We start from the raw sequence: 25,759 nt of genomic DNA on the forward strand, positions 1-25,759 counted from the left end.
GTTGGCTGTATCTGGAGTCAGAATATACCACTGTGGTCCATTAATTACTTACCTACTTGGTGTGACACTGCAAAATTGAGCCACTGTAAATTGATTATTGAAGTATCTTTTAAGTATTATGTGTGCTTTAAAATTGATTCCTATTGATGTAACAAATCAACTTTGTCAAATGTATTTTAGAATTTTTTTGCACAGTTGTTAAAACTTATGGGTAATATTTTGTTGTTATTGTTTTGTTTTTTTACTTGTGGTTATGTATGTGGAAGTCCTGATGTACACAGATACCTTTGCAGCAGACATATTTCTTCACTCCCTGAAACAATGGTTCATCAACTTTTCTTTTCCATCCAAGTGTGCAGAGTGGGGGAAACTGTGGCATGGCAAGACAGTCTTGCTCTTTCCCTTAGCACTCATGAATAGTGCACAGCAAAAATGCCCCGTGGAAGAGGTATGTGTGTGACAATAAATAACGTGATGTCTTTGAAAAGTGCTGTGTCTGCTGAATCTGGCTTTAGTGATTTGTGAGGATGTGATTGTAGCATACTCGGTGAGGCCATGACCTCCTAAAACCATTCTAGCCAATCAGACATGCCATTCAGAACCTGAATTTCTCTGTCCTAGTATTTCAATAGACAACACCCAACTTGGTTTAGATATTGAGAAAAATGTGTGAGCAAAACTAGTTGTTGGTATGAATGTAAGAATTCCTCCATCTTGAGATCAGGGGTTTGAGCTTCCGAGGTCGGGTTGCTTTGCCAACCCAGCATGAGTTCTGCTGCCACCGCTCAAGCCCAGCGGCCAGCTGCATTCTCACCTTATCCTTCCCTTCCCCAGTAGTGGCAGGTTCCTGTTCAGAGGGAACCTGAGGTTATTGGGAGGAAGAAAGAGAAGAATAATACCTTTCACATTTTCAAGACACGGGACTGCAAGATTTCATATTGGAGAAGTATGAAGTTAACTAGTAGAAATAATTTGTATCTGAAACAAGTTTCCCTTTGTGGACAAATCCTTGCAGTATTTGAGACTTTTTTTTAAAAATCATCGTTAGAGGGGCCGGAGCGATAGCACAGCGGGTAGGGCGTTTGCCTTGCACGCGGCCGACCCGGGTTCGATCCCCGGCATCCCATATGGTCCCCCAAGCACTGCCAGGAGTAATTCCTGAGTGCAAAAGCCAGGAGTAACCCCTGAGCATCGCCGGGTGTAACCCCAAAAAGCAAAAAAAAAAAAATCATCGTTAGAATGTGCTCCTTGAACATAGGAATAATATTTTATATTACACGTATATGTAATACTTGATATCATATGTCCAAATTCAGTCTCCAAATTCAGCTGATTAACTTTAAATTTTAAAACAAAATGTGAGAAAAGTTAAACTATCTGGTCTTTTAAATTTGAGACTTGAGGGAAAGTTCAGTGCTGCAAATACAATATGTGCTAACGCATGTTTCAAAAATGATTTCTAAACACCCCTAGAATAGCATTTATTATTATCTTTTAAGTAATAAACCAACTTAAAGTTTGTCAAACTCTAGAGAAGTTAGAATATAGATTAAAAATTAACCATTTCCATGCAGTTCATGGTAGTGTTACAAATAAACGTTGCAAAAAATGTCATATGAATAAGAATGAATATGTTTATTTTCCCTACCCATGTTATCTCCTGTCATTGCCATAATGTTCTTACCATGTGATTTCTGTTTTATAGCACTCTTCTTTTCTCTTTTTCTTCAAAATTTTCAGAACCACACAGTATACTTGGATAGCCTTTCAAATCTATATTATATGCAATTTAAATATAAAATTTATACCTATTAATCCTTTTTTTACTTTCTACTTTTGTGTATTAAAATCATACATTCTGTATGATATCAAGTATAAGCTAACTTTTCCTCAATATTATATTACAAAATTTATACTTTTATTGAATGCACTAATTGTATAATTTATTGTTTTCTTCTGTTTCTGTAGCTTCTCGGCCTTCTATTCAGAATGAGCTTCATCGAGATAGGAGGTATGATTATATTTATGAAACATTCTGCTAATGAAATAAAAGTATGTCATCAGTTTGTAAGTTAAATATTTCTCTTTCACAAACCATGAATTATGGTACGTTTCCAGATTTAACTTATAAGATTGAATGATAATGATTTTGTTTGAGAGATGAAGCAATCCAAGCTTGGAAATGTTTAATATTCCTCAGAAGTAAATTTAGAAGTATTTAAGTGACTTCCATATATAAAGAATTCAGAGAAATGCACTGCTCTTCATAGAAGCCAGGGACTGGAATGCATGCTTTGCTTGTAGAAGTCCCGCGTTTAATCCCCTGTCCCCAGATCCCCACCTTACCCCCTTCCAGTAAAATTGATATGGCCTTGGTGTTCCTCAAACACTACTTGAGAGACCTGATTTAAAAAAAAAAAATAGAAAAAAAGAAACATCTTTCACTTCTTGGCTATGTCTAGTTATTGCATAGATAAATACTGCATAGATAGTGGACATTTTATAGGATAAACTATGAAATGGGAGGGAAAGAAAGGAAAGGAGTCAGGTAGGCTGGATAGATAACTTGAATGGATAAGTGGATTTTGGAGGGTGGGACAAGAAAGGATGGAATCACTGGATAGATGGAAGGACTATTGGACAGGCGGTGAAATAGAAGAAAGGTTGGAAGGTAAACTGCTTTTAAATTTCTTTCAGTATAACTTAAAATGATGAAAAACAAGGTCTGTAGAATCAGTCATAATCAAATTTGAATTCTGACTTTACTTTTTTATCATGTAACCTTGAGCAAGCTATTTATCCTTCCTTAGCTTTTGTGACCCTGTCTTTAAAATGGACTAGTCATAGATACTTTGTAAGTTTGCATGAGAACTAATGCATATATAATGCTTAACATTTATTATTAACTTTGCATTTAGATAGACAAAACTATAAGCAGAAGTTCTTAGGTAATATTGTTCAAATTGGGGGTCTGGAGCAATAGAACAGTGGATCGGGCTCTTCTCTTCCACAAGTCTGACCTGGGTTCAATCCCTGGTATCTTGTATACGCTCCTGAGCCCATCAGGAGTAATTCCTAAGTGCAGAGCCACATCGCTGGGTGTGACCCAAAAAGCAAAATAAAATAAAACAAATTTGATCTATGAGTAGGTTCTGCTGTTGTATAATCTATCTTGGGAGTGTCCATATGTGCACTATTTTGATATGATACTGCACTAGTTTAATTCATTTAATTTTCCGTGGTGCCAGGGATCAAAGCCAGGATCTTACACATGCAAGGCAAGTACTGTATAACTGAACTACAGCCCTGGCCCTTTTATTTTTCTTTTTTGCTTTATTTTGGGCCACCCCAGCTGTCCTCAGGGCTTACTCTTAACTCTGATTTCAGAGACTTCTCCTGATGGTGCCCCAGGAACCATATGGGATGCCAGAGATCGAACCCGCCTCAACCACATGCAAGGCAGATGCCCACCCTGCTGTACTGGCACCCCAGTTGTCCCATTCATATCCCAAATTGAGCAGGCACACACATCCAGGTTAAGAAGTGAACATGTAAACTCAACACTTACAGATAACTTTGAATTGGTACAAAAGTGAGCAGAGGAGGAAGGGGACATTTTATATCTATGGTATCATTTCTGACTGTAATAATTTAAATGAATAATAATAATTAATAATTGTAATAATTAAAATGAAATTATTCCATTTATCAGCGCGCTTTTCTACCATATAATACATTTATGTTTTCTGTGGACTAGACAGAGCCTTAGAATGAAGAGATCAGTGGCCTTCTTTGTTCAGATTTTTATCCACCAGGCTAGAGCTAAAGCTTGCGTCCAGTACACCCAAAGCGTTTTGCAGCCAAAACTCAGAGGATTTAGTCTTTTACTCCCTTGAAGTCTTCCAGGTACTGTTCAAGAGGCCCATGACAGATCATTTCTGTGACTGTAGTTGTCCATTCTTGTGTGATCTTTTGGATGGTAGTTTTGTTTAATGTATCTTTGCATATTTTCAGATAGATAATAATGTATATCAAGCTGTCTAATCTGATTCTGGCTTCTGTCCGATAGGCGCCCAGAAATCACCATTGTGGCAGCAGAGCCACTGAGGCCAACTTCGTGGTTTCCTGGAGTCCCTCCCCCAGGACTGGGGTTCTCCCAGCCTCCGGCAGCAGGCCCCTGGAGGCCCAGTGACCTGGTTCCTGCTGAGGTGAATGAATTGCCCATTATCTTCTTCCACTTACTTAGTTACTTATTTCGTTTTGAGCCATTTTATTTTTCAAATAGAGTTTGGAGTTAAGAACTGTGAGACTAGTAACATTGTGGCAAGTACCTAAAATCTTTATTCTTTGTCTTGCAGCTACCACCATCTTATGAACAAGTTATAAAAGAAATCAACCAAGTTCAAGTTAATACTACAAATAATAATAATGCTGCTGCCACTCCTAGGCACACGAGTACATCTGCAACTCAGACTGACTTTTCAGAAGACATAGACAACCATCTGCCTCAAAGTAATGCAAGTAATTTGTCTTTCCTAATTCTGACCTAGATCTCGGGAAGTAATCAGTAGGTTTCTAGCCTTTAAAATAATTTGCAATTTGTGCATAATTCATTGGACTCTGCTTCCCAGTCAGTGTGATGAGCATGTGCTTTCTTTATTTGGGTATGCAGTGATTATTGTAATAGATCATTTCAGGCCTTAGACCCAATCTCTGGGGTACATCCTAGTACATAGCTCAGAAATAACTTCCTTTTAATTCATGGTTGGAATTACTGCTTATGCCCTTTCTCCCCTTTGAAAAGGACATTATGGGGCTGGAGCAATAGCACAGCAGGTAGGGCATTTGCCTTGCATGCGGCCGACCGGGGTTCAATTCCCAGCATCCCATATGGTCCCCTGAGCACGGCCAGGGATAATTCCTGAGTGCAGAGCCAGGAGTGACCTCTGTGCATCGTCGGGTGTGATTCAACAAGAAAAAAAAAAAAGGAAAGGGACATTATACTTAGCAACTTACGCTTAGTAGGATGCTAAAGGTGGTTGTCTTGTTACACTTTTCATAGAAATATTATATTAGGACAACTGATGAGCTATGTTACTTTGGAAAAGTAAGGCAAAAAATGTTGGGGTTTGTGGGCTGGAGATACAGTACAGCAGGTAAAATCAGGTTCAATCCCTAGCATCCCCTGAGCAACACCAGGAGTATTCCCTGAGCATTGCTGGGTGTGACCCAAAAACAAACAAACAAACAAACAAACAAAAAGTTGGAGTTTTGAGGGAAATGGTTCATGTGAAAAGTCTACTGAGAATCAGAAATTTAATGATGTTTTAAAATAATATAGAATGAATATTTTTTCTAGATATAGGTTGAAGCACAGCCCCAGGGGAAGCATAGTATACTTCAACATTAATATTAGAATCAATTTGTACTAGATAAACCCAACTCGTTCGCTGTTCTCTATGTGGGTCTTAAAAATATTTGCATATCCCCTTTTTGCTTTCTATGCAATTACAATATGCCACTTTTTTGTTCATTTTGCCTTGTTAGCACTGCAGGCACCTCTCAAGCCTCTTCAGTCTTCCCCTGCAGTGTCAGCCAGTGACCTTCTGAGCAGTGTGGCACCTTTAATTGTCTTTGATGTTTCTGATGATCAGAATTGTCCAGAAAGCTCCAGTGCTACAAGATGTCCAGTGCCAAGACCAAGATCAAAGAACAACCTCAGACCAGTAGCCAGAGATACTCACAATAAAGAGAAAAGTCACCAGAAAACCAGCCCAGTGTCTACGGAAGAGGCGTCCTCCCCCCACCGGCCCCAGTCCCTGTTGGACAGTCCTGACGACTTAGCTAGTCAGGCAGCAATAAACACTATGAATACAGAACGAAGCCAAAATAGTATTGTTTCAAGAATCAAAGCATTTGAGGGCCAGACCAATACAGAAGCCTGGGGACTGCCCAAGAAACCAGAAATTGCTCCCCGTACACTCCCTCCAAGGCCTGTTTCCTCAGGGAAACCCTTTGTGGCTCCCAAACCAGCTGCTAACAGAGCCTCTGGAGAATGGGACTCCTGGACTGAAAACAAGCTCAAAGTGACCTCCAGGGAAGGGCTCAACTCTCAGCCACCATCACAAGAAGCAGGGAACATCCCAGCAACCAAACCTGAATTGCCAAAGAAACCAAATCCTGGCCTTATTCGAAGTCTTCATCATGAGAATCTGGGAGGAGCACCCACGGCCGAGAGCGCTGATGGCGGAAAGAAAATCCCAATGCCTGCCCCTCGGCCTTTGCTCTCCAGGAAGTCAGTTTCCTCAGAAAATCCCACCCCACCTGCAGCTTTGCTGAAACCAGTCACTGTTCCTCCTCGACTCTCAGTGGCATCACAAGCCAAAGCAGTCAGGTCCCTGGGAGAAGGTCCCCTCGCCAATAATCCCCCAGCACCAGTTTTGCCAAGCAAGCCTCCAGTGGACATCGACCTCATCAGTTTTGATGATGATGTTTTACCCTCTCCACCTGGGAACTTGGTTGAAGAATCTGCTGGTTCAGACATGGTTCTGGGTAAGTGAAGAGTTGGAGAAGGTGAAATCATTGCAGGCTATGTTCAATGGCACTTGCTGTTTTGTTTTTGGTATAGAAGCTATTATGGGGGTGTGTGTGTGTGTGTGTGTGTGTGTGTGTGTGTGTGTGTGTGTGTGTAGAGATACAGAGAAACAGATTTGTGGAGTTGGATAAGGGATGGAGACTATTAAGTGTGTGTGTGTGTGTGTGTGTGTGTGTGTGTGTGTGTGTGTGTGTGTAGAGATACAGAGAAACAGATTAGATTTGTGGAGTTGGATAAGGGATGGAGACTATTAAGGGTGTGTGTGTGTGTGTGTGTGTGTGTGTGTGTGTGTGTGTGTGTGTAGAGATACAGAGAAACAGATTAGATTTGTGGAGTTGGATAAGGGATGGAGACCAGGAGGAAGGGGAAAGGAAAATGGGATGGGAGAGGTAGAGACAGGAAAAAGGGAAGACACATCGATGCCTCTCTTGTGAGTCAGAGCAAGTAGACTGAGACCAGGACTAGGGGTGAGACTGGCTAGCTTACTGCTGTGAGGGGAGCATCATGGGGAGAGAGGGAATATCAGATAGCTGGGAAGCCATTTAGTGGCCCCAGAAACCCCACTGGGACTGCCCAGACACCGACCATCTCCTGGGAAGACTCTGGCAAGAGCAACAGAGAGAATGCAGACCCAGCCATATGTCACAGTTTTCTTTTTCTGTAATTTTCACAGAACATCTTCCCTTGGGAATGCAAATTTTGTAAATAAAACACAACAGTTGTAAGTTTCTTGCCAATATCAGAATAATTAAATTTCCCAGGAGACAGAGTGTATGTTTTCTTTCCACAAACTGGTCAGATGGAGGCTTTGATGATAAGGCTTACCTTTGATTTGTCAAACTAAGCTGCTCTATTTGTCATTGATAAGGTTGATTTTACTGCTTTTCGCCAATTTGGGTAGAATTTGTGTACTTACATATTTAATGGTATTTTCAAATGGTTATTTGTCATCTTTCAAATATGTACTATGCGTCAAAATGGTATAAGATCTGTGATTCAAAACCAAGTTTCTTACAACAAATGTAGATTTCAAATTATAGCAAGCACCAATTGATTCATATTTAGCATGCACATTCGGTATAGAAGGAATAGGCCAAAATATATTATGCATCTGTAGTGCGTAAAACCCTCTGCGGGTGGGGGGGTCACACCCGGCGATTCACAGGGGTTACTCTTGGCTCTGCACTCAGGAATTACCCCTGGTGGTGCTCAGAGGACCATATGGGATGCTGAGAACCGAACCCAGGTTGGCCAAGTACAAGGCAAACACCCTACCCACTGTGCTATCGCTCCAGCCCCAGGTCTGGTTTATTTTTTATTGCATCATATTGCTACTGAACATTTTCAGGAATCCCAGGCAACACTAAAAGTTTTTAAGCCTTTGCTATGTAACTTCTTATTTCAATCTTTTTGGTGTTACAGGTTGAGGGTAGAAGAGGCATGGGCAAGTCCAACAGAACCAAGCTGTTAAGGGGTGAAAACAGTACAATCAAAAAAATATCACCTTTTACAGAATCGCCATATTTTGGGGGCTGGAGGTGATACTTGCTTAATAATAGCTCAGAAATTCTTCTGTGTCATCAAGCAGATAATTACAGTCATCTTCAAAAAAGGAAGGTCAACAATATAGTTCACCATGAATACAGGCTCATACTTCATACTTAGCCTTTTCTGTTTCTTGATTTCTACCACTTCGTTGCACAACATTTAATTATTGAGGCAGTCTTTTAGCAAAATGTGTAATTTGCTTGCCCCACCTGACTTTAACTATTGCTCTGGATTGTGGAGTTATATTGAAATGAACACTTTTATCTACTTTGTAAACCCTCTTCACTTCCCATATTCTGCACCTTTTATACTGATACTGTCACCTAGCTGTCCCTGAGAAGCTTGGAGTTAATCTTGCGTCTTCCCACCCTACTGGTAAAGGGTTCCTTTTTGAATTGGAATCAGAAAGGTTGAGTTGACTATTTAATCACCCTGTAACCTTGGGCACTTGAATTAACCCTGCAGTGCCTACATTTCCTCCTATGAAACATGATAATAATAGTCCTCATGAAGTATTTGCAAGGAATTCCCTGTCATTGTCTGAAACATGCTGAGTATCCCTTAAGTAATGGTTATTATTTTTACAGCTTACCCTTCAGCCCGTTACATCTTCTGAGCTATTCCTCTGAATATTCCTTCTGAATAGTTTATCTTCTAAATAACTCTTTCCACTTTCCTCTCATTTCTTTCCTTCTGGCTACTGGCCATTCCAGGCCTTTATGTCCAGATTTATTGTTGACCATCTGCAGACACAGAGCTCCTGCATTCTGCCTCAAACGTGTCATCCTCTATACGATGATCTAAAGGAATTCTGAACTTTGTTTCCTTGCTTATTGTCCTTCAGAGGCCTTTAAACTCACCTCTCAACTCTGCACTATGGAGAGGAATTTTGTTGGTTTATTGATGTAGAACTTTGAGGTCCCCTCATCCCTACCACCATTCCCAATGATAGAACCCAGGGCCTCACATATGCATTCTATCATTTAGCAATGTTACCAGTCATTATTTGTGATTTTTCAAAAATATAGTAATAGCACTGAGTTTGTAAATAAAGCATTATGGCCTTTAAACCTTACCTAATCATCACAACGTTAGCCAGAAATTGAGAGAACATAGTCGAGAAAGGAGAGAAACTTGTCAGTAGTTTTTCCCCTTTTCTTTCTTCCTTACAAAATCAAGAAAATCTTTATGAAATAGTTTCCATAAAATCAAATTCCATATTAATCTCAGGAAATACAGTGATCCAAAAATACTAAGCTATAAAAACATTGTAGAGGTTGAAAAAATTATTAGAGGAAAACTCATAAAATAGGCAATTTAATATTGGATTCATTTCTTGGGTAGAATGCCTTCTGGGTTAATGTAATAGAGAAGTATTGGCAATCCTCTTCACACCTTTACAAATCATGGCCAGTTGTTGAGAGAGAGAGAGAGAGAAAGAAAGAATGCTTTTGCTGGCAGCCCCATTACATAGACCAGAATAATAGTTTCGCAGTCCATTTCTGCTATTAACAAAACTCAAGGGAACGAAATGACAGAATAGCAAGCCAAGGATCGAGAAATTAATGATGATGACAAGCCTATTATTAAAGACAGGTAATGGGCAGAAAACCACACTATCATCAGTGGGTTTCTCAGTGCAGTAAAAAAGACAGGCAGGTATCAGTCTAAGCGGCCTGCTTGTTTGGCAACAGGTACAGAATAATTGGTGGTGGTGTGAGGGGGAAGGAGAGCGCAGTACATACAGGTAAAGAAAGAGCCCTTGGCCTAGATGATGCTTAGTATTTTTATTTTTGGTAGATGCAAGAGCAGTCTGTGATAAACTGTAGCACTGTAGTTCTTTACGTATTAGGATCACAGAAGTTTGGGGATCTGGTTATCGGCTTAGTTCACCTGTGGATCTTGATCTCTCCTGAAAATGTATGCATAATCAAGGTCTAGTTTCAGAGTGTCAAGAGCCCATTCTTGGATTCCTTAAAAACTTCCATTATAGACTATTCAAAATAAAATCTTCAGTGAACTGCTCAAATTATGGTGTAGCCATCCAGTGGAGTGTTGTACAGTAATTAAAAAGGAGGCAGATACAGGAGCGATGGACCAGACGATGAGAGCATGTATGTGCATATGGAGGCCCCAGATTTGATCCCTGGTACTGTATGCCTGCCTCCTCCTAGCAATTCTGGTTGTATCCCTGGTGGCTCTCTACCCCTGGACCCTTACAGTGTCTTATCATCAAGCCTGAGCACTGGACTATAGAGCCAGGGCAAGAGTCACCCGAAATGTTACCCAGGCCAATGAAGCACTGTTTGCAGGGCCCAAAGTAAGTAAATAAATAAAAATGGACAGACCACTTATTTTCTCTATGCCAAACCAGCCTCCAGGATATTAAGTATGAGATACAGAGAATAGTCATGGTATTTTAGATACTCTTTGTATTGCGTAGTATACACACAGGCATGCTGTATCTCTGGAAATGTAGATAAAAAGTTGGTAACAGAGCTGGTCTTTTTGTTGGTGGTGGGGGGGGCGGGGGGAACGGGTACTGGATAGGCAGAAGAGGATTGTAGGAGCTGGTTTTCACAGAGTTGAGTGTACTCAGAATTTTAGATAAAAGAAACTAGGAGAGTTCTCTCTTGACTTTGCCATGAAATTACTGCCTTCCATGCTAAGCTTCGAGTTTGTTATGAGTAGAATTTTTAAAAAATAATAAAATGTTGGAGTCAGAGAGCAGCACAGATGATAGAGTGTTTGCTTTGAATGTGGCCGACCCGTGTCAATCCCCAGCATCCCATATGGTTTTTGAGCCTGCCAAGAGTGATTCCTGAGTGCAGACTAGGAGTAGGCCTTGAGAACCACCAGGTGTGACCCCAAAATAAAAATGATAATAAAATGTCAGGACCAGAGCAGTAGCACAGTGTGTAGAGGACTTACCTTGCACATGACCAGACCGTTTTTTAATTCTGCACACTACATATGGTCCCCCTAGCCCTGCCAAGAGTGATGCTGAACTCAGGGCCAGAAGTAAGCCCTAAGAACCAACGGGTGTGACCCCAAGACAAAATAATGATAATAATAATTGTAGCACTGTCGTCCCATTGTTCATCGATTTGCTCGAGCTTGCACCAGTGACGTCTCCATTGTGAGACTTGTTACTGTTTTTGGCATATTAAATACGCCACAGGTAGCTTGCCAGGCTCTGCCGTATAGGCGGGATACTCTCGGTAACTTGCCGGGCTCTCCAAGAGGGACAGAGAAATCGAACCCGGGTGCAAGGCAAACACTCTACCCGCTGTGCTATCGCTCCAGCCCAATAATAATGAGATGTGATTTTTCTAGATATATGACTCTACAAATAAAAACTGATTATTATGAAATTGGGCTGGAGCGATAGCACAGCGGGTAGGGCGTTTTCCTCCATCCCTCTCAGAGAGCCCGGCAAGGTACCGAGAGTATCCTGCCCATACGGCAGAGCCTAACAAGCTACCCCGTGCATACACAGTATGCTAAAAACAGTAACAACAAGTCTCACAATGGAGACGTTACTGGTGCCCGCTTGAGCAAATCGATGAACAATGGGATGAAAATGCTATGACAGTACTATTATGAAATTAAAATTATCTAAATTTGAAAAGCACATAAATTTGAAAGGCACATAAGTCAAACCAAAGCGTACAGTCACATACACGTACTTTTACAGAAGTTCTTATCATACTGTATACTGATCATTCCACGCTTGTTTTGTTTTGTTTTATTTTGTTTTGTTTCGGCCACATCCAGGAGTGCTCAGGGCTACTCCTGGCAGTATTAGGGGACCATAGGTGATTGCTCAGGATCGAACTCAGGTCTTGTATCCAAAACTTACACTTCAGCCCTTTGAACCATCTCCCTACCCCGTGGCAGCTTGCTTTTTAAAAGCTTAATAATGTTTCTGTGCAGGCCAGTGAGTCTAACCATAGTTCCTGCTTTCCGTGTACCTGTCTAATGTTTTCTGGTATGAACAAATATGTCCCAGTTGATTCCACTTCTCATCACGGGCATTCAAGTTGTTTCATTTTTAGATATGGGTGTGTTTTTTATCCCACTACAAAAACAAAGAGAAACGATTGCAGCAAATTTTCTTCTAAGCCATTTTCACTTCCCACTAAGTGATTTTATTTCTGAATAAATTTCAAAAACAGACTATTGGGTCAGAAGTTCTGAATTTTTAACCATGTAATAGTATCAGTGATCCAGCTTCCTTCCTGACAGTGCCTGGAGTTCCCTAACAAGAGTGTCTCCCGTGCCTTTCTACGCCGCCCCCTTATCCGTGGGGAAAGTACCCCTCGTGAAAATTCCCGAGTAAACTCGATACTGTGTAGTCAGAGACACGAGCACTTTCCAAATAAAAAACAAGTCTCTGGCTCCACCCTGTCACTGACGTTGACGCTGTTTGTCCTCGCTCATCTCTGCTCCTCTGGATGGCAGCCCGGGACAGCGCGCAGACAGAGAGGCACTGACTCGATGAGCACAGCTGGGCTGGGCCATTAAACAGATGCTCCTGCCAAACAGCCTGCAGTGCGGGAACGCTGGCGTTCCTTGCCTCACTCTACTGAGGAAGGGATTTTTGTTTTTTCCACAGACATGGATAGTGGAATAAATTGCACATGGTCTGAGTCTGAGCTCTCGTGATTAAAGAGCATAAAAGAATGGAAAATAAAAACAGAAACAGAAAGAAAGGTTGACTCTGATACTTGGAATACTTTTTATAGGATTTGCATCTATACAACCTGAGATGAGGGGCCAGGGAGTGGCTCAGTCCTAGAGCAGGAGTCCCAGGGAGATTGGGATGTGACTGAGGATGAATGGGAAGGTGGGTGGCCTGGATAACTCAGCAGCAGGGCAGGCAGGAAGGCCTGGTGACTCCCTGGAGGCCAGCAGGGTTGCAGCCAGGGCCAAGGAGACAGAGCTGGGCCAGGGCCAGTGGTAGTGGAGAGAGATGAATAAAAACAAGAAATACACGGAACAGTCTTGGGATTCTTCCGTTTCAGCAGATCCTTCTCAGAATCAGTGAGCCATTTGGGAAATTTGGATTTGGGTAATATTTGCAGTCCCAGCCTTTAGTACTAGGGCACCTGCCCCTTTTTACCCATTGGCACTGTGTTTCCTTTTTTGTTGTTTTGTTTTGGGGCCACACTTAGTGGTGTTCACGGCTTACTCCGGACTTTGCACTCAGGGATCAGACCTGGCAGTTCTCAGGCCATCATTTGGAGTGGAGATCAAACCCGAGTCAGCTGTGTGCAAGGCAAACACCCTCCCCACTGTACTGTCTATCACTCCAGCTCCAATATGGGTGTTTTTCAAAGGTTCGATGTATTTGTATGAGTTGGAAGAAATATTAGAACAAGTCAAATCAGAGAGCAGAGAGCTAGTCCAGGGATTTCAGGCTCATCCCTTGCACGCAGTTCTGAGCCCATGAGCATCACCAGGTGCAGACCCTGAACCTCCTGAGTTCCACTTGGGAGGCCCCAAAATCAAAAAGAAAAAGTCAAAGTCAAATCATCAGTTTAAGAGTGTCCTTAAGTGTCATTTAGGGCACCTCCCTCTCTCTCTCACCTCCCTTCACTCCGTCCCCTACCTGCAGTTTTTCTCTGCTCTGTGCACACCTCACTCTGATTTTTCTCTTTTTCAGTCGAACTTTCCCCTTTCTATATTCCATGGACTGGCTCTCTGTTGCGATCTGGGGGTATTGCCTCCATTTCCCTGCTGGAATGTAAATACATTGAGGGCAGAGCTCTTAACTGTTGACTGCTATATTTCCAGCACTGGAATGGTCTTTGATGTGGAACGGAAACTAAGCCAATATTGAATGGACAAAAGTGAAAATACAAACTACAAATAAATGGATATAAAAAGAGCCTGGTTTTGTTTTTCAAAATGCTTATATGATAATGCAGTAGAGAGAACAGAACCTTAGATGATAAGGAAGATGTGGAAGAATGAGATCACAGATTTTTTCTCAGATATTTCTTGGGTTTTTTGGTGGAAGGAAGCTCCCAAGTAGTGCTCAGGAGGCCCCAGGATTCCACTGGCAGTAAGTACCCCACTAACTGAGCTGTCAGTTCAATGGGTGTTTGATGCTGCCTAGCTGGGGTTGGCCGGCCTACCCTCCAGAACTGCACCCTGCCTGTGCTCGGGGGATGCACCCTAACTGCTCAATCGAACCTGGGTTGGTCACTTGTGGGGGATGCACCCTAACTACTCTTCTGTCTTCCAGCCCCTCTTATATGTCTTGCTGCTTCTTGAAAAAAACAAACAACTATGCACACATAGTATCATGCTGGGTCTAATGGTTTGGCTCTCAGGCTGGTGGTTTAACGCTGGGGCCGGATGTTGCTTAGAGGTAGTTACAGTGCCAGGGGTCGAGCTCAGAACCTTGCACACACTAGGCATGCGCTCTACCACTTCAGCTACCTACCCCAGCCTTTCCCTCCAGTTTTACAGTAGATACTACTTCTCATTATCAGGGGGCACATCTGGCTCAGGGGCTGCGCCCAGTGGTGTTCAGGGAACCATACAGTGCTGGGAATCGAGCCCAGGGTTCCACATGCAAATCATTTCTCCAGCCCTTTGAGCTCTCGCTCGCCAGCCCCAATCAGTAATACTTTTGAAGTGAAATATAATACTGTGACAAAATAAGAAATTGAGAAATTTGGTTAGGCTTAAAAGAAGGAACTTTGTTTATTTGCTTTGTGGGGAGATAGATTACAGTGGAAGAAAGTGACATGATTACAAAGCCGTTTTCAAAGTTTGATTGATTATGTTTTCATGATTTTGAATTTTTGTTGTTGTTTTAACTTGCTTTGCTTGTGAGCGGATAGGTTTCCATAGACGGTTCACCTAATTTTTTTTTTCTCAGTGACTAGCAGTGATTCTTCTATTTTCCTTGCCCCTTGGGGGGTTCTTCTTAGATAGTCTTTCTAAAGTAGAATTGTGCTCCACTGTCATCTGCTCACCACTGTCATTACTGGCATATGGTAGACACAGATATTTGAGTGAGTTGTGCGAAAGTGAAAAGCAAGACTCAGGATGTAGAGGCTGCTGGAACTCTGAGTGGAAGGGGAAGGAAAGTAGCGGAGAACTGAAAGGCCACCTTATACAGAACCCAGCTCTTTACATGCTCTGAAAGGAGCTGGTCAGCAAAAGGTGTTCATTGAACTGTGGCTTCTCTCAGGCGGAATGCTGTGTGTGAATGCTGTTCATCACAGGTGCAATAGAGTGCATTGTTCTACAAAGAGTGTCTCCCTCCAGGCAAGATCCTTAGAACAGGTGCAGAATCACAGCATCGACTCATTATGCTCTTGTTGCTAAAGGCAGAGGTGGCCTCATGAGATCCTATGGGCATTATACAGCTTTTTTTTTTTTGCTAATCTATTTTTAGATTATTCATCTTTTAAGAATCTTACAGGCATTTCTCGAACTACTGAAAAGAGCAGTTCTTTTTTTTTTTTTTTTAAAAGAAGACTGTTTCATTAAAAAAAAAATGCAATGTGGTTTTGCTTTTGTTTAAGATAGCTTGGGGCCAGAGCAATAGTACAGTGGATAGGGCATTTACCTTGCATGCAGCCCGCCTGGGTTTGATTCCCAGCATCCCATATGGTCTCCGGAGCAGTTCCAGGAATAATTACTGAGTAGAGAGCCAGGAGCAACCCCTGAACATTGCCGGGTCTGACCCAAAAAGCCCCACCTCCCCCCCAAAAAAAGATAGCTTAAGAACATACTATGCATTTTAATGAATCACTTAAGATAGAAAAAGGAGGAGCCAGAGAGGTAGAACAGCAGGTTCTATCTCTTGCCTTGCACTTGGCCAACTGGGTTTGATCCTCAGCATCTTGTAAGATCCCCTGACCACAATGCCAGGACTAATTCCCTAGTGCAGAGCCAGGAGTAACCTCTGCCCATCACCAGGTGTTGCACCCCCACCCCACCAAAACAAAAAGATAGAAAAATGATGTCATGTGTCCTTGCCCCAAAATGAACATTTCAAGGGGGATGTCTTATTGTTTGTTTTTTCTTTGGCCAATACAGAGCGGTGCTTGGGGACTAGTCCTGGCTTTGTGTTGGAGTTGCTCCTGACAGTGCTCAGGGAACTGTGTAGTGCCAGGGATTGATCCCAGGTCACCTGCATGCAAAGCATGCACTCAGCCTGTTCAGCTCTCTCGCACTGCCTTGAGAAATCTTATTTTATTTCCAGAATAGAAGATTTTTCATTTTGATGCTACTGAAATGTGGGGTTTTATTTATTTTTTTAAGTACACTCATTTATTTTTTCAATAAGCTTAAATTATTGAGTGGTATAGCATCCTATGGATTCTGTACCCAGTGGCCTTAGTAGGAAAGGTTGCATTGGGATTTGGTTTGAACCTTGCCTGTTTCCATGGGCAGGAGTTACCTTTCCCAGGATTATTCTGGTTTTCCACCAGGAATCACTATTTTTTTCTTTGCTTTTGTCAGCATATCTCTTGCTATATACAATTCCATTTCATCTTGAGCACAAATACATTCAATATTAAGAAGAACTGTGTGGGATGGAGCAATAGTACAGTGGGGGGGGGCATTTGCCTTAAATGTGGTCGGCCCAGGTTGATCCCCAGCATCCCATATGGTCCCCTGGACTCCACCAGAAGTAATTCCTGAGTGCAGAGCCAGGAGTAATCCCTAAGCATCGACAGGTGGACCCAAAAATGCAAAACAAACAAAAAAAGAGCTGTGCATTCTCTCTGATTCTGAAGTGATAGCCAGCTAAAAGATCTTGAACCATATGGCCATCCAGCCATATCTGCCATGTAGAGGCCCAGTAAGGTCTCCAAATCTCTGAGGTGGTGGAAAGAGCAACTGAAGATTGTGGTTTAATAAAGTCCTAAAGCCTAGTCTCTGCCAGGCACCTGCCCTGTGCTGGGCAGGATGAGGGTCTTTAGTGAAGCCCGTGAGAACTTTTCCAGTAGAGCACAAGGTGTGGGTGAGAAGAATCCTTCATTTATGGGGATCTGGGAGGCTTCTCAGTGTAGAAGGATTGACTCTTCATTTCAGTTGCCATATTTCTAGACAGACACTTATGAAATGATTGCACTCGTATGAAAGATAGCTTCTGCATAATTCAAGATTGTCCTGGATCTCTCTCATCAGAGAGGAAGAAAAGCCATATGAATTATTTACGGAGCACCAAGTTATTTCCCTTTATGAGCTCCAACTTTGTTTTTGTCTCTGCAAACTGAGATTTTGTTTATCCATGAATAGTTTTCCCTGGGGCTTGAAAAATATGACTCTTTAATTATGAATGAGGTTTTTTGTTTCAGACCATGTTAACTAAAACATGCAAAATAAACTGTGTTTTTCATTAGATCCCTTTCAGCTCCCCACAAAAACAGAACCAACAAAAGAACGAGCAATTCAACCCGCACCCACCAGGAAGCCCACTGTGATCCGAATTCCAGCCAAACCAGGAAAATGTAAGCATTTCTGCCTCCTTTGCTTCCTTGTTTATGAGACTGGGAGACGTATAAGCTAATTTGTTAATGTCTTCTTTTAAACTTGTATGTAATCACTTATTATTCATAGTCAAGGACTTTAAAAAACAAATTGTTTATTCACAATTCTTTAGATGATTAGAACAGTAAATTTGAGTTTTATTTTTCTTTTAACAGTTTTTTAAGGCAAAGAGAATAAAGAATAAATTCAGAAAATTCTTAGTGTCTCTGATTAAAAATATTTTTATGTGTGTATATATGTTGCACATTACGTGTGTAGAGATGTATGTATTATATATATATGCACACACACACACACACACATATATATACATGTGTGTATTGCCAGGGGCAATTGAAGCCACTTTACTCACTTTAAAAAGCAGAAGATTTCCTGGGAGGCACTGAGTGTTCATTTTTTTTGGTTTTTGGTTTTTGTTTTCTTAAAAGGTGGCAATAGGCCAAATATGGGCACCTCTGGGAACCTCTTAACTAACTACATCATCCCAGTGTTGCTTTGTGGGCATATCTTGGAATGCCATGATGATCTTAGTTTGGAGGTTGCCTTCTCTATAAAATACTGAGAAGGACCGTATTCATTTTACTCTTTTGATAGTCTTGTTATTGATTAATGACTCTAAGCCAACCATCAGGAAGATTGAACTGAGTTCCCCTGGAGAATGAGAAGAGGAAAAGTTTAGAGCCCCCAACTCTGGTGTGTTCTCACTTCTTTGGAGGTTACAGATAGTATTAAGTGAAAGAACTGGTGAAATATTTCTTTTGGCAGCATTATATAGTTTCCCAAATCAGAACATGACAGTACATTGAGTTGCTTGCCTGTTTGTCTATTATTAGCTTAATAGATGTATTCCATGCTTAACAGGCAAAGTGAGACATAATGATAATAAACATTGCTAGAAGCTAGTATGAATTTTAAGTAATACAACAAGTATACTTGTATTTGTTCTCCTATTGTATTGAGGTTCCCAAGACCCCCAGAATTGGTGAATCACGTAGGCAGTATCTCTGCTCACGACAATGATATCATAAAAATAAATGAAGTGAATTCAGCAAAAAGAAAAGACCTTTGGGACAAGGTCTGGAGGGAACTTGATGCAGGATTCTACATCTTTCGTAGCAGGTCACAGGATGTTCTTAACTTCCCCAACAACCAGCTGTGACCACATGTTTGAAATATCATCAACCAGGGAAACCCATATGACTGGTCACATAGGCAGTTTTTTCTAGGAATTTTGGCATATATCAAACTTCCAAATTCCTAGAAGACAAGTATAAGCCATACTCTTACACCAGTTCAGAGAATGGTGAGAACTGCCCTGAGGTCCGAGTGGATGTCATCTTGGATGACAGCAAGGGCCGACCTTAGAAAAGTCTTTTCCAGGGGCTGGAGCGATGGCATAGTGGGTAGGGTGTTTGCCTTGCATGCTGCCGACCTGGGCTCAATTCCCAGCATCCCATATGGTCCCCGAGCACCACTAGGAGTAATTCCTGAGTGCTTGAGCCAGGAATAACCCCTGTGCATCGCTGGGTGTAACACACACACACAAAAATAGTTCTTTCCAAGGACAGGCAGTCCCAGGCTAGCTCTTTCCTCCTTTCTGAACACTTACAAAGTGGATTACTAGACCTGAAATCCCGAAAAGGATATACTGAAGAAGTGCCTTATTAATTATCCCAACAGAGCTCCAGGATATAAGAAAGTTGAATTCCAAATTGCAGTGTGTGAGAGCAGTGGAGTGCCAGGAAGTATCTAGGGAATTAACCTCAGTCACATTAAAATCTGGTTCTCCCGAATTTTATTATTAGAGTCATTAGGTAATGCATATATGCTGTGGATTAAGAAAAAGATTTGGCATTTGAAGAATTTGAAATAGATGAGGGAAGACAGGAACAGCCTTAGTGGCTCAAACCGCTGCCTCTCCTCTGAGCTGTCAGCTCCTTCCCTAGGGATTGTTTCTTCTGTCTTGGGCTGCTTTTCCCCCTGAGAGCTGCGTGCTTCTGCCTTATAGTCTTTTTGCTCAGGGCCAGCTTTCTCTCTGAGACCTGGCCAACAGCATTATCTGAAACTGGAAGTGCCCCCTCCCCCCACTAACTCACACCAGAGGCCCTGCCCTCCTCTTCCTACCAATAAGCTATCTCTTCATACCTCTACGGCTTTCTATGCTTATGTGTTTGTTATGACAATATTTGACCCAAATAATTTATGTATTTCCTATAAGAATAAGGAAACTTGCACAGATGGAGTCTTCAGTATGGCATCTGAGTTGTTCTACACTGTGTGTCTTCATTTCCAGAACCTTCTTATCTGACCATTCCTAGAATTAAGACCTCTAAATGATTGTTTTGGTTTTTTTTTTTATAGCATTTGACTTGGTTATTTTCCTCCTTTTGAATGTTTTCTTCTTTGTGAGTAAATCAGGAACCTGACAAATAATCCTCTTGTTAAAGGTTTCTCCTCTAACAAGGAAAATATGCATGAAGTGAAAGCATTGTATTCATTTGAAAGAGTGAGAATTCCCCCTTTCTTTTAAATTCCCTCTTTCTTAAACCAGTGTGTCACAGTATATTACAGTCATCTTCTTTTTGTTATTTTGTGCAAGATTTTCACTTGTCACTAATTGAATTCGGTCTTCTTTTTTCAAATAAGTGGGAGTGTACTATCACTGAATTAAGCATGTTGTTTGCTTGCAAAGATACTGTTAAAGTGAGGGCAATAAAAGTCATTAATCAGGGCTGGAGGCAGTAAGTAGAGCGGGCGGTTGCCTTGCATGTGGCCAACCCAGGTTCAATTCCTAGCATCTCATATGGTTTCCCAATCACTTTCATGGGTAATTCCTGAATGCAGAGTCAGGAGTAATCCTGAACATTGCCAGGTGTGGCTCAAAGACAAAAAACAATAAAACCTCATTAATCAGTGACTAATGGTTTAGAAAATACATTTAACACTTGGAATGGAGGAGGCTTGATGCTCCTGCAAGTCTATTACGAAAGAACACAGACAGATTTGGGGTTCAGAACCTTCTTATTTGACCATTACTAGAGTTAAGACCTTAAGGCTCACGTTTTATTTTTCTTCAGCATATTCATCTGCGAAATGGGTAGCATATTACCTTGCAGAGTGCTTTCTAATGGTAATTTCCACAGAGATGGAACTATTCTGTATCTGCTATTCTTGGCCACATGTGACTCCACATATTTAGCTCTAGAAATATGGCTATTATAACTGAAGGATTACTGTTTTCCTTAATTTATTTGTAGGGGTGTTTGGGGCCACATCTGGCCCTGCTCAGGGACTTTATTTAAATTTAAATAAAAATTTAAATTTAACCACTGTGTGGCTGTTTAATAATGGACTGCGTGAATATACCACATAGATGTTGAGCTAAGAAATATAGTGAATAAATTGCTGGTAAATGCTTAATAAATTACTTAATAAATGCTACCTGTTATTGTAATTATTTAGTATAAAGTATCACTATATATCACTGTCATCCCATTGTTCATCGATTTGCTCTAGCAGGCCCAAGTAACATCTCCATTTGTCCCTGTCGTGTGCTAGTGTAGCCTGATGGCCTATTGGGGGCTCTTTCAGGATCAGGGGAATGAGGACTGTCATTGTTACTGTTTTTGGCATATTGAGTATGCCACGGGTAGCTTGCCAGGCCCTGCTGTGCGGACGGGATACTCTCGGTAGCTTGCCAGGCTCTCTGAGAGGGATGGAGGTTTTTGGGGTGGCCTCTAATCGCCTTTACAGGTAGGTGTTCCCAGTCTATCGAATGTAAGCTTTTGGTCAACTGGCATGTTGTAACGATCTACACACTGACAAACATGCACCTACCTGCATCTCTGGGCAGCACCTGGGACATCTGTGGCCTCAGGTTGATCTCCTTGAGGTTTGATGGAGTGCACCCAGAGGTTGTTGAGCAGCTGTCAGAGCAGGACCCTATCGCGGAGGGTCCTTGCCAGGTTGTACACCTGCACTGAGTCCCAGGTCACCTGGGGGCTGGCTGACGGCACCCCACAGTGGATGAGCCACTGCGTGCACTGCCACCATGGCTCTATGTCAAACAGCGCTGTGACTCGGCCTGGGCAGGGCAGGTGGCAATGCTGCGGCCACCTCTGTGGTTTCTCCTTGCCCTGCCGATGCCATTCTGTCTGAATCTTGCAAAACAGCCGGTGATGTCCATCAAGAATCACACATAGAATTCCATGTCTGGCTTGCTGAGCTGCGTGTTGTCTAAGGCGAGATGGTGAGCCGGGTTCAGGCGGCAATGGTGCCATCTTGCCTCCAATCAGATATGGTGCAGTAATTATGGAAAATGAGTAGGGAGTGTCTTATGATGTGGCACATGGCTGGTTTAGGAATATTTTCACTCATACGTGAAGCTCAGCCCGAGCTTGTGGCCTGGACCATGGTGGCAATTGGGTTGTGGAGGTTGGCTGCCGGGGCTGGGTCCCTTGGGGTGGGGAGGGCTCTCGCCCACCCCCCTCTGGGGTGCCCCGAGTAAAAACAGCCTGGCGTAGAGTCTGGTGGCATGGTTATGGGGGGGCCTCATTTGGTATAAAGTATTCAGTAAAATTAGCTGATATCTGATAATTTATTAATTTTCTGAGGTTTGTTCTGTGTAATTATTTTAGGTATCTAATCTTTGTGTGAATTTTTTATTTATTTATTTATTTTTTTCTTTTTGGGTCACACTGGCAATGCACAGGGGTTACTCCTGGCTCTGCACTCAGGAATTACTCCTGGCAGTGCTCAGGGGACCATATGGAATGCCAGGGATCGAACCCGGGTTGGCCACATGCAAGGCAAATGCCCAATCCATTGTATTATCACTTCGGCCCCTGTGTGAATTTTTTATAATTCTCATTCCATGCGTTAGAATCCCAGAGATGAGAAATAATTAATGAATTACTGCTATTTTTCCAGGTTTACATGAGGAACCACAAAACCCACCTCCTCTTCCTACTGAAAAACCTATTGGAAACACATACAGTGCAGTGACTGGAAAACCCAGTAGTATTGACAAAACTAGAAATGTGGTAAGTGATCATTAAAGACTGTCTTGGGTTGAAAACCAAGATCAGCTAATATTTTTTTTTCAATTAAAAGAATTAATTTGGGGCTATACCCATCCAGCTGTGCTCAGGTCTTATTCCTGACTCTGTGCTCAAGTGTCACTCCTGGTGGACTCAGGGGACCATATACGGTGCCAGAGATAAAACCTGGGTTCTCTACATGCCTTAACTGCTGTACTATCTCTCTCATCCCTCTGATTATTTTTTTTTCTTTTTGGGTCACACCCAGAGGGGTGTAACAAGGGTTACTCCTGGCTCATGCACCCAGGAATTACTCCTGGCAGTGCTGGGGAATCATATGGGATGCTGGGAATCAAACCTGGGTCAGCTGCTTGCAAGGCAAATGCCCTTCCCACTGTGCTATTGCTTCAGCCCCACTCTGATCTAATTTTTAATACTCAAATGATGTCTAAATTATTTTACTACTGCTCAGATTAAAAAAATCTTTATTACAAATCAATTTCTAAGTCTATATACAAGCTAATGTGATATTCAGTATTCTAAAAATCAATATAGAACAAAGGAAATAGGTCAGTTTATTTTACTTCATGATAAAATAATTTTGTCCTATCCCAATATGATGGCATTACCTTTTGTTTTATTTTAGTTTTGGTTTATTTGGGGGTTCTTTTTTCTGCTTTTTTGGGTCACATCTGGTGATGCTCAGGGGTTTGTCCTGGCTCTGCGCTCAGGAAATACTCCTAGCAGTGCTCGGGGAACCATATGGGATGCCAGGGATCTAACCCAGGTTGGCCATATTCAAGGCAAATGCCCTAATTGCAGTACTATTGCTCTAGCCCCTGTGTTGATTATTGGGCTTCAACCAGATGTGCTTAGGGATTATACCTGGCACTGTTCTCAGGGATAACTCCTGGTGGAATTTGGTGAACTCTGTGGGGTACCAAGGATCAAATCTGTATTGGCTTCTTGCAAGGATAGCACCCTACCCACTTACTATCTTTCTAGGCCCCTCTTTTTTTTTTTTTAAGGCACTAAATTGTTCAGGCATATAGTGTCCCAACAACAACCCTATCACCAGTGAGACCTTCCCTCCACCAATATCCCATTTTCTTTTCCACCACCATCTCCAGCCTGCTTCCATAACAAGCTTTAATTTTAATTATATTATAGACACCAATAGGCACATTTTAAAGTTTGGGTACAATAGTTTGGGCCTCCTAATTACACTTCACCCTTCTCCTCCTTTTATCTCCTCCTCAATTTCTTTCCTTCCCTAGCCTTCTCATTTCTAAAACATACAGTCCAGGGTGATCTAGGTACACCCATTTGATACCTTGCATTCCCTTGTCTTGTTATTCTGTATCTCACAGATAAATGAGATTATACAGTATTTGTCCTTACTCTTCTAAATTTCTTCACTTAACATGATATTCTCCAGTGCTGTCCAAGTTGCAGCAAATTGCATGATTTCATCATTTCTTGAAGCTGCATAGTATTCCATTGTGTATATATACCACATTTTCTTTATCTATTCATCTGTCATTGGACACCTAGGTTTATTCCATATCCTAACTATTGTGCTAAGTGTCGCAGTGAATAAGGGTGTGTGTTTGTCTTTCGAATGAATGCTCTTGTCTCTTGGGGTAGATACCAAGAAATGGAATTGCTGGGTTATATAGCAGCTCTATTCTTACTGAATTTCTTTACTTAACGTGATAATTTAAGCAGAGTGGAGATTTCTGAGAAATCTCCATATTCTTCTTTTTGGGGATTGAACCAGACAGCACTCCCATGAGCAGTAGATGAGAGTTCCGTGTGTCCACATCCCCATCGTCACAGATGCCAGTCTCACTTGTGTGAGATGACTCATTCTCATGGCATTTTTAAATTCCAATAATAAGTAATTGAAAATCTCTAAAATTTTTATTACCTATAGAAGTAAATTTAACTCAATTATCAAGTTTTGTAACATATTTTGACTGGACTCCCAGTAGTGCTCAGTGGGTCTGGGACTCTCTCCAGTAATTCTCAGCCAATGGAACTGGATAGTGTAATGCTGCGGCCCAAGGATGCTGCCATACTGTTCAGGCCCTGTGGTGCAGAGACCACCCAGGTCACCTGGCTAGTGTTTAGGGGTTTCCAGGTCATACTAGTGGTGCTCAGGGGACCATGTGGTGCCAAGGATGTCAGGCACATGCCAGGCACATGTGGTGTCAGGCACATTCAGGGTAATCTCCTTCACTTTTACTGTTCGCCCAGTCCAGTAACACACTTTGAAAATAGTTACCACAAGGGGCCTGGAGATTGTTCGGTGGCACAGCACCTGCCTGACAAGCGTAAAGTCATAAGTTTAATCCTGGGCACTGTTCTCTGTGTGTTGGGTACAACCCTGGGCAACGTTGCTGTTTGGGAACCCAGGCACCCCAACAAGATGAGGGATCTCTGGCACACCACAACCATCACAACAATATAAAGGCAAGAGAAGAGGGGAAGTATTGATGGGAGCGGGGGTTGGTGGGGAGAATGTCAGGATAATTACCATGAGAATTTGTTAACTTGAAATGCATAGAAAAAATTTTTTTAAGTTTTTTTAAACAGTTTTATGACCAGGAAAATAGGGCAAAGGTCTGGAGTATGCTTTCCAGGTTCAATTTATGGCACCACATAATTCCCTCAAGCATTGCTGGGAGTGGCACCTGAGCACTGTACCAGGAGTAGCTCCCAAGCACCATTAAGTATATGCCTTCCCCTAAAAAATATTTTATCATGCTCCTGTTAATAAATGGTAGTCAAAATTACTTTTATATATGTGTACACATATGACATATATGCACTAGTGTATTTGATTTTTTTTTTGTAAATAAAATACTTTATTTATGAGCTCCCATTTGACCCAGCAATACCACTTCTGGGAATATATCCCGAAGATACAAAAAAATATAGTAGAAATGACATCTGCACTTGTATGTTCATTGCAGCACTGTTTACAATAGCCAAAATTTGGAAAAACCCCGAGTGCCCAAAAACAGATGATTGGTTAAAGAAACTTTGG

General features: G+C 41.8%; 1 protein-coding gene across 4 annotated transcripts in view; it reads left to right on the forward strand.

Annotated features, from left to right (window-relative positions):
- SH3D19 (SH3 domain containing 19) overlaps window positions 1-25,759 on the forward strand; it is a 199,949-nt gene that overhangs the window by 127,119 nt on the left and 47,071 nt on the right. The window contains exons 4-10 of one of the 4 annotated variants that reach the window (XM_055144851.1): window positions 353-448; window positions 1,969-2,011; window positions 4,070-4,208; window positions 4,359-4,521; window positions 5,548-6,552; window positions 17,521-17,628; window positions 22,598-22,710. In XM_055144851.1, coding sequence (XP_055000826.1) covers window positions 433-448; window positions 1,969-2,011; window positions 4,070-4,208; window positions 4,359-4,521; window positions 5,548-6,552; window positions 17,521-17,628; window positions 22,598-22,710 — 1,587 coding nt within the window. In that variant the 5' untranslated portion in view covers window positions 353-432. The remainder of the gene's footprint in view (window positions 1-352; window positions 449-1,968; window positions 2,012-4,069; window positions 4,209-4,358; window positions 4,522-5,547; window positions 6,553-17,520; window positions 17,629-22,597; window positions 22,711-25,759) is intronic. The other 3 variants (XM_055144852.1, XM_055144849.1, XM_055144850.1) reach the window with 3 other exon arrangements.

This window comes from Sorex araneus, chromosome 7, assembly GCF_027595985.1.
Source record: "Sorex araneus isolate mSorAra2 chromosome 7, mSorAra2.pri, whole genome shotgun sequence".
NCBI lineage: Eukaryota > Metazoa > Chordata > Mammalia > Eulipotyphla > Soricidae > Sorex > Sorex araneus.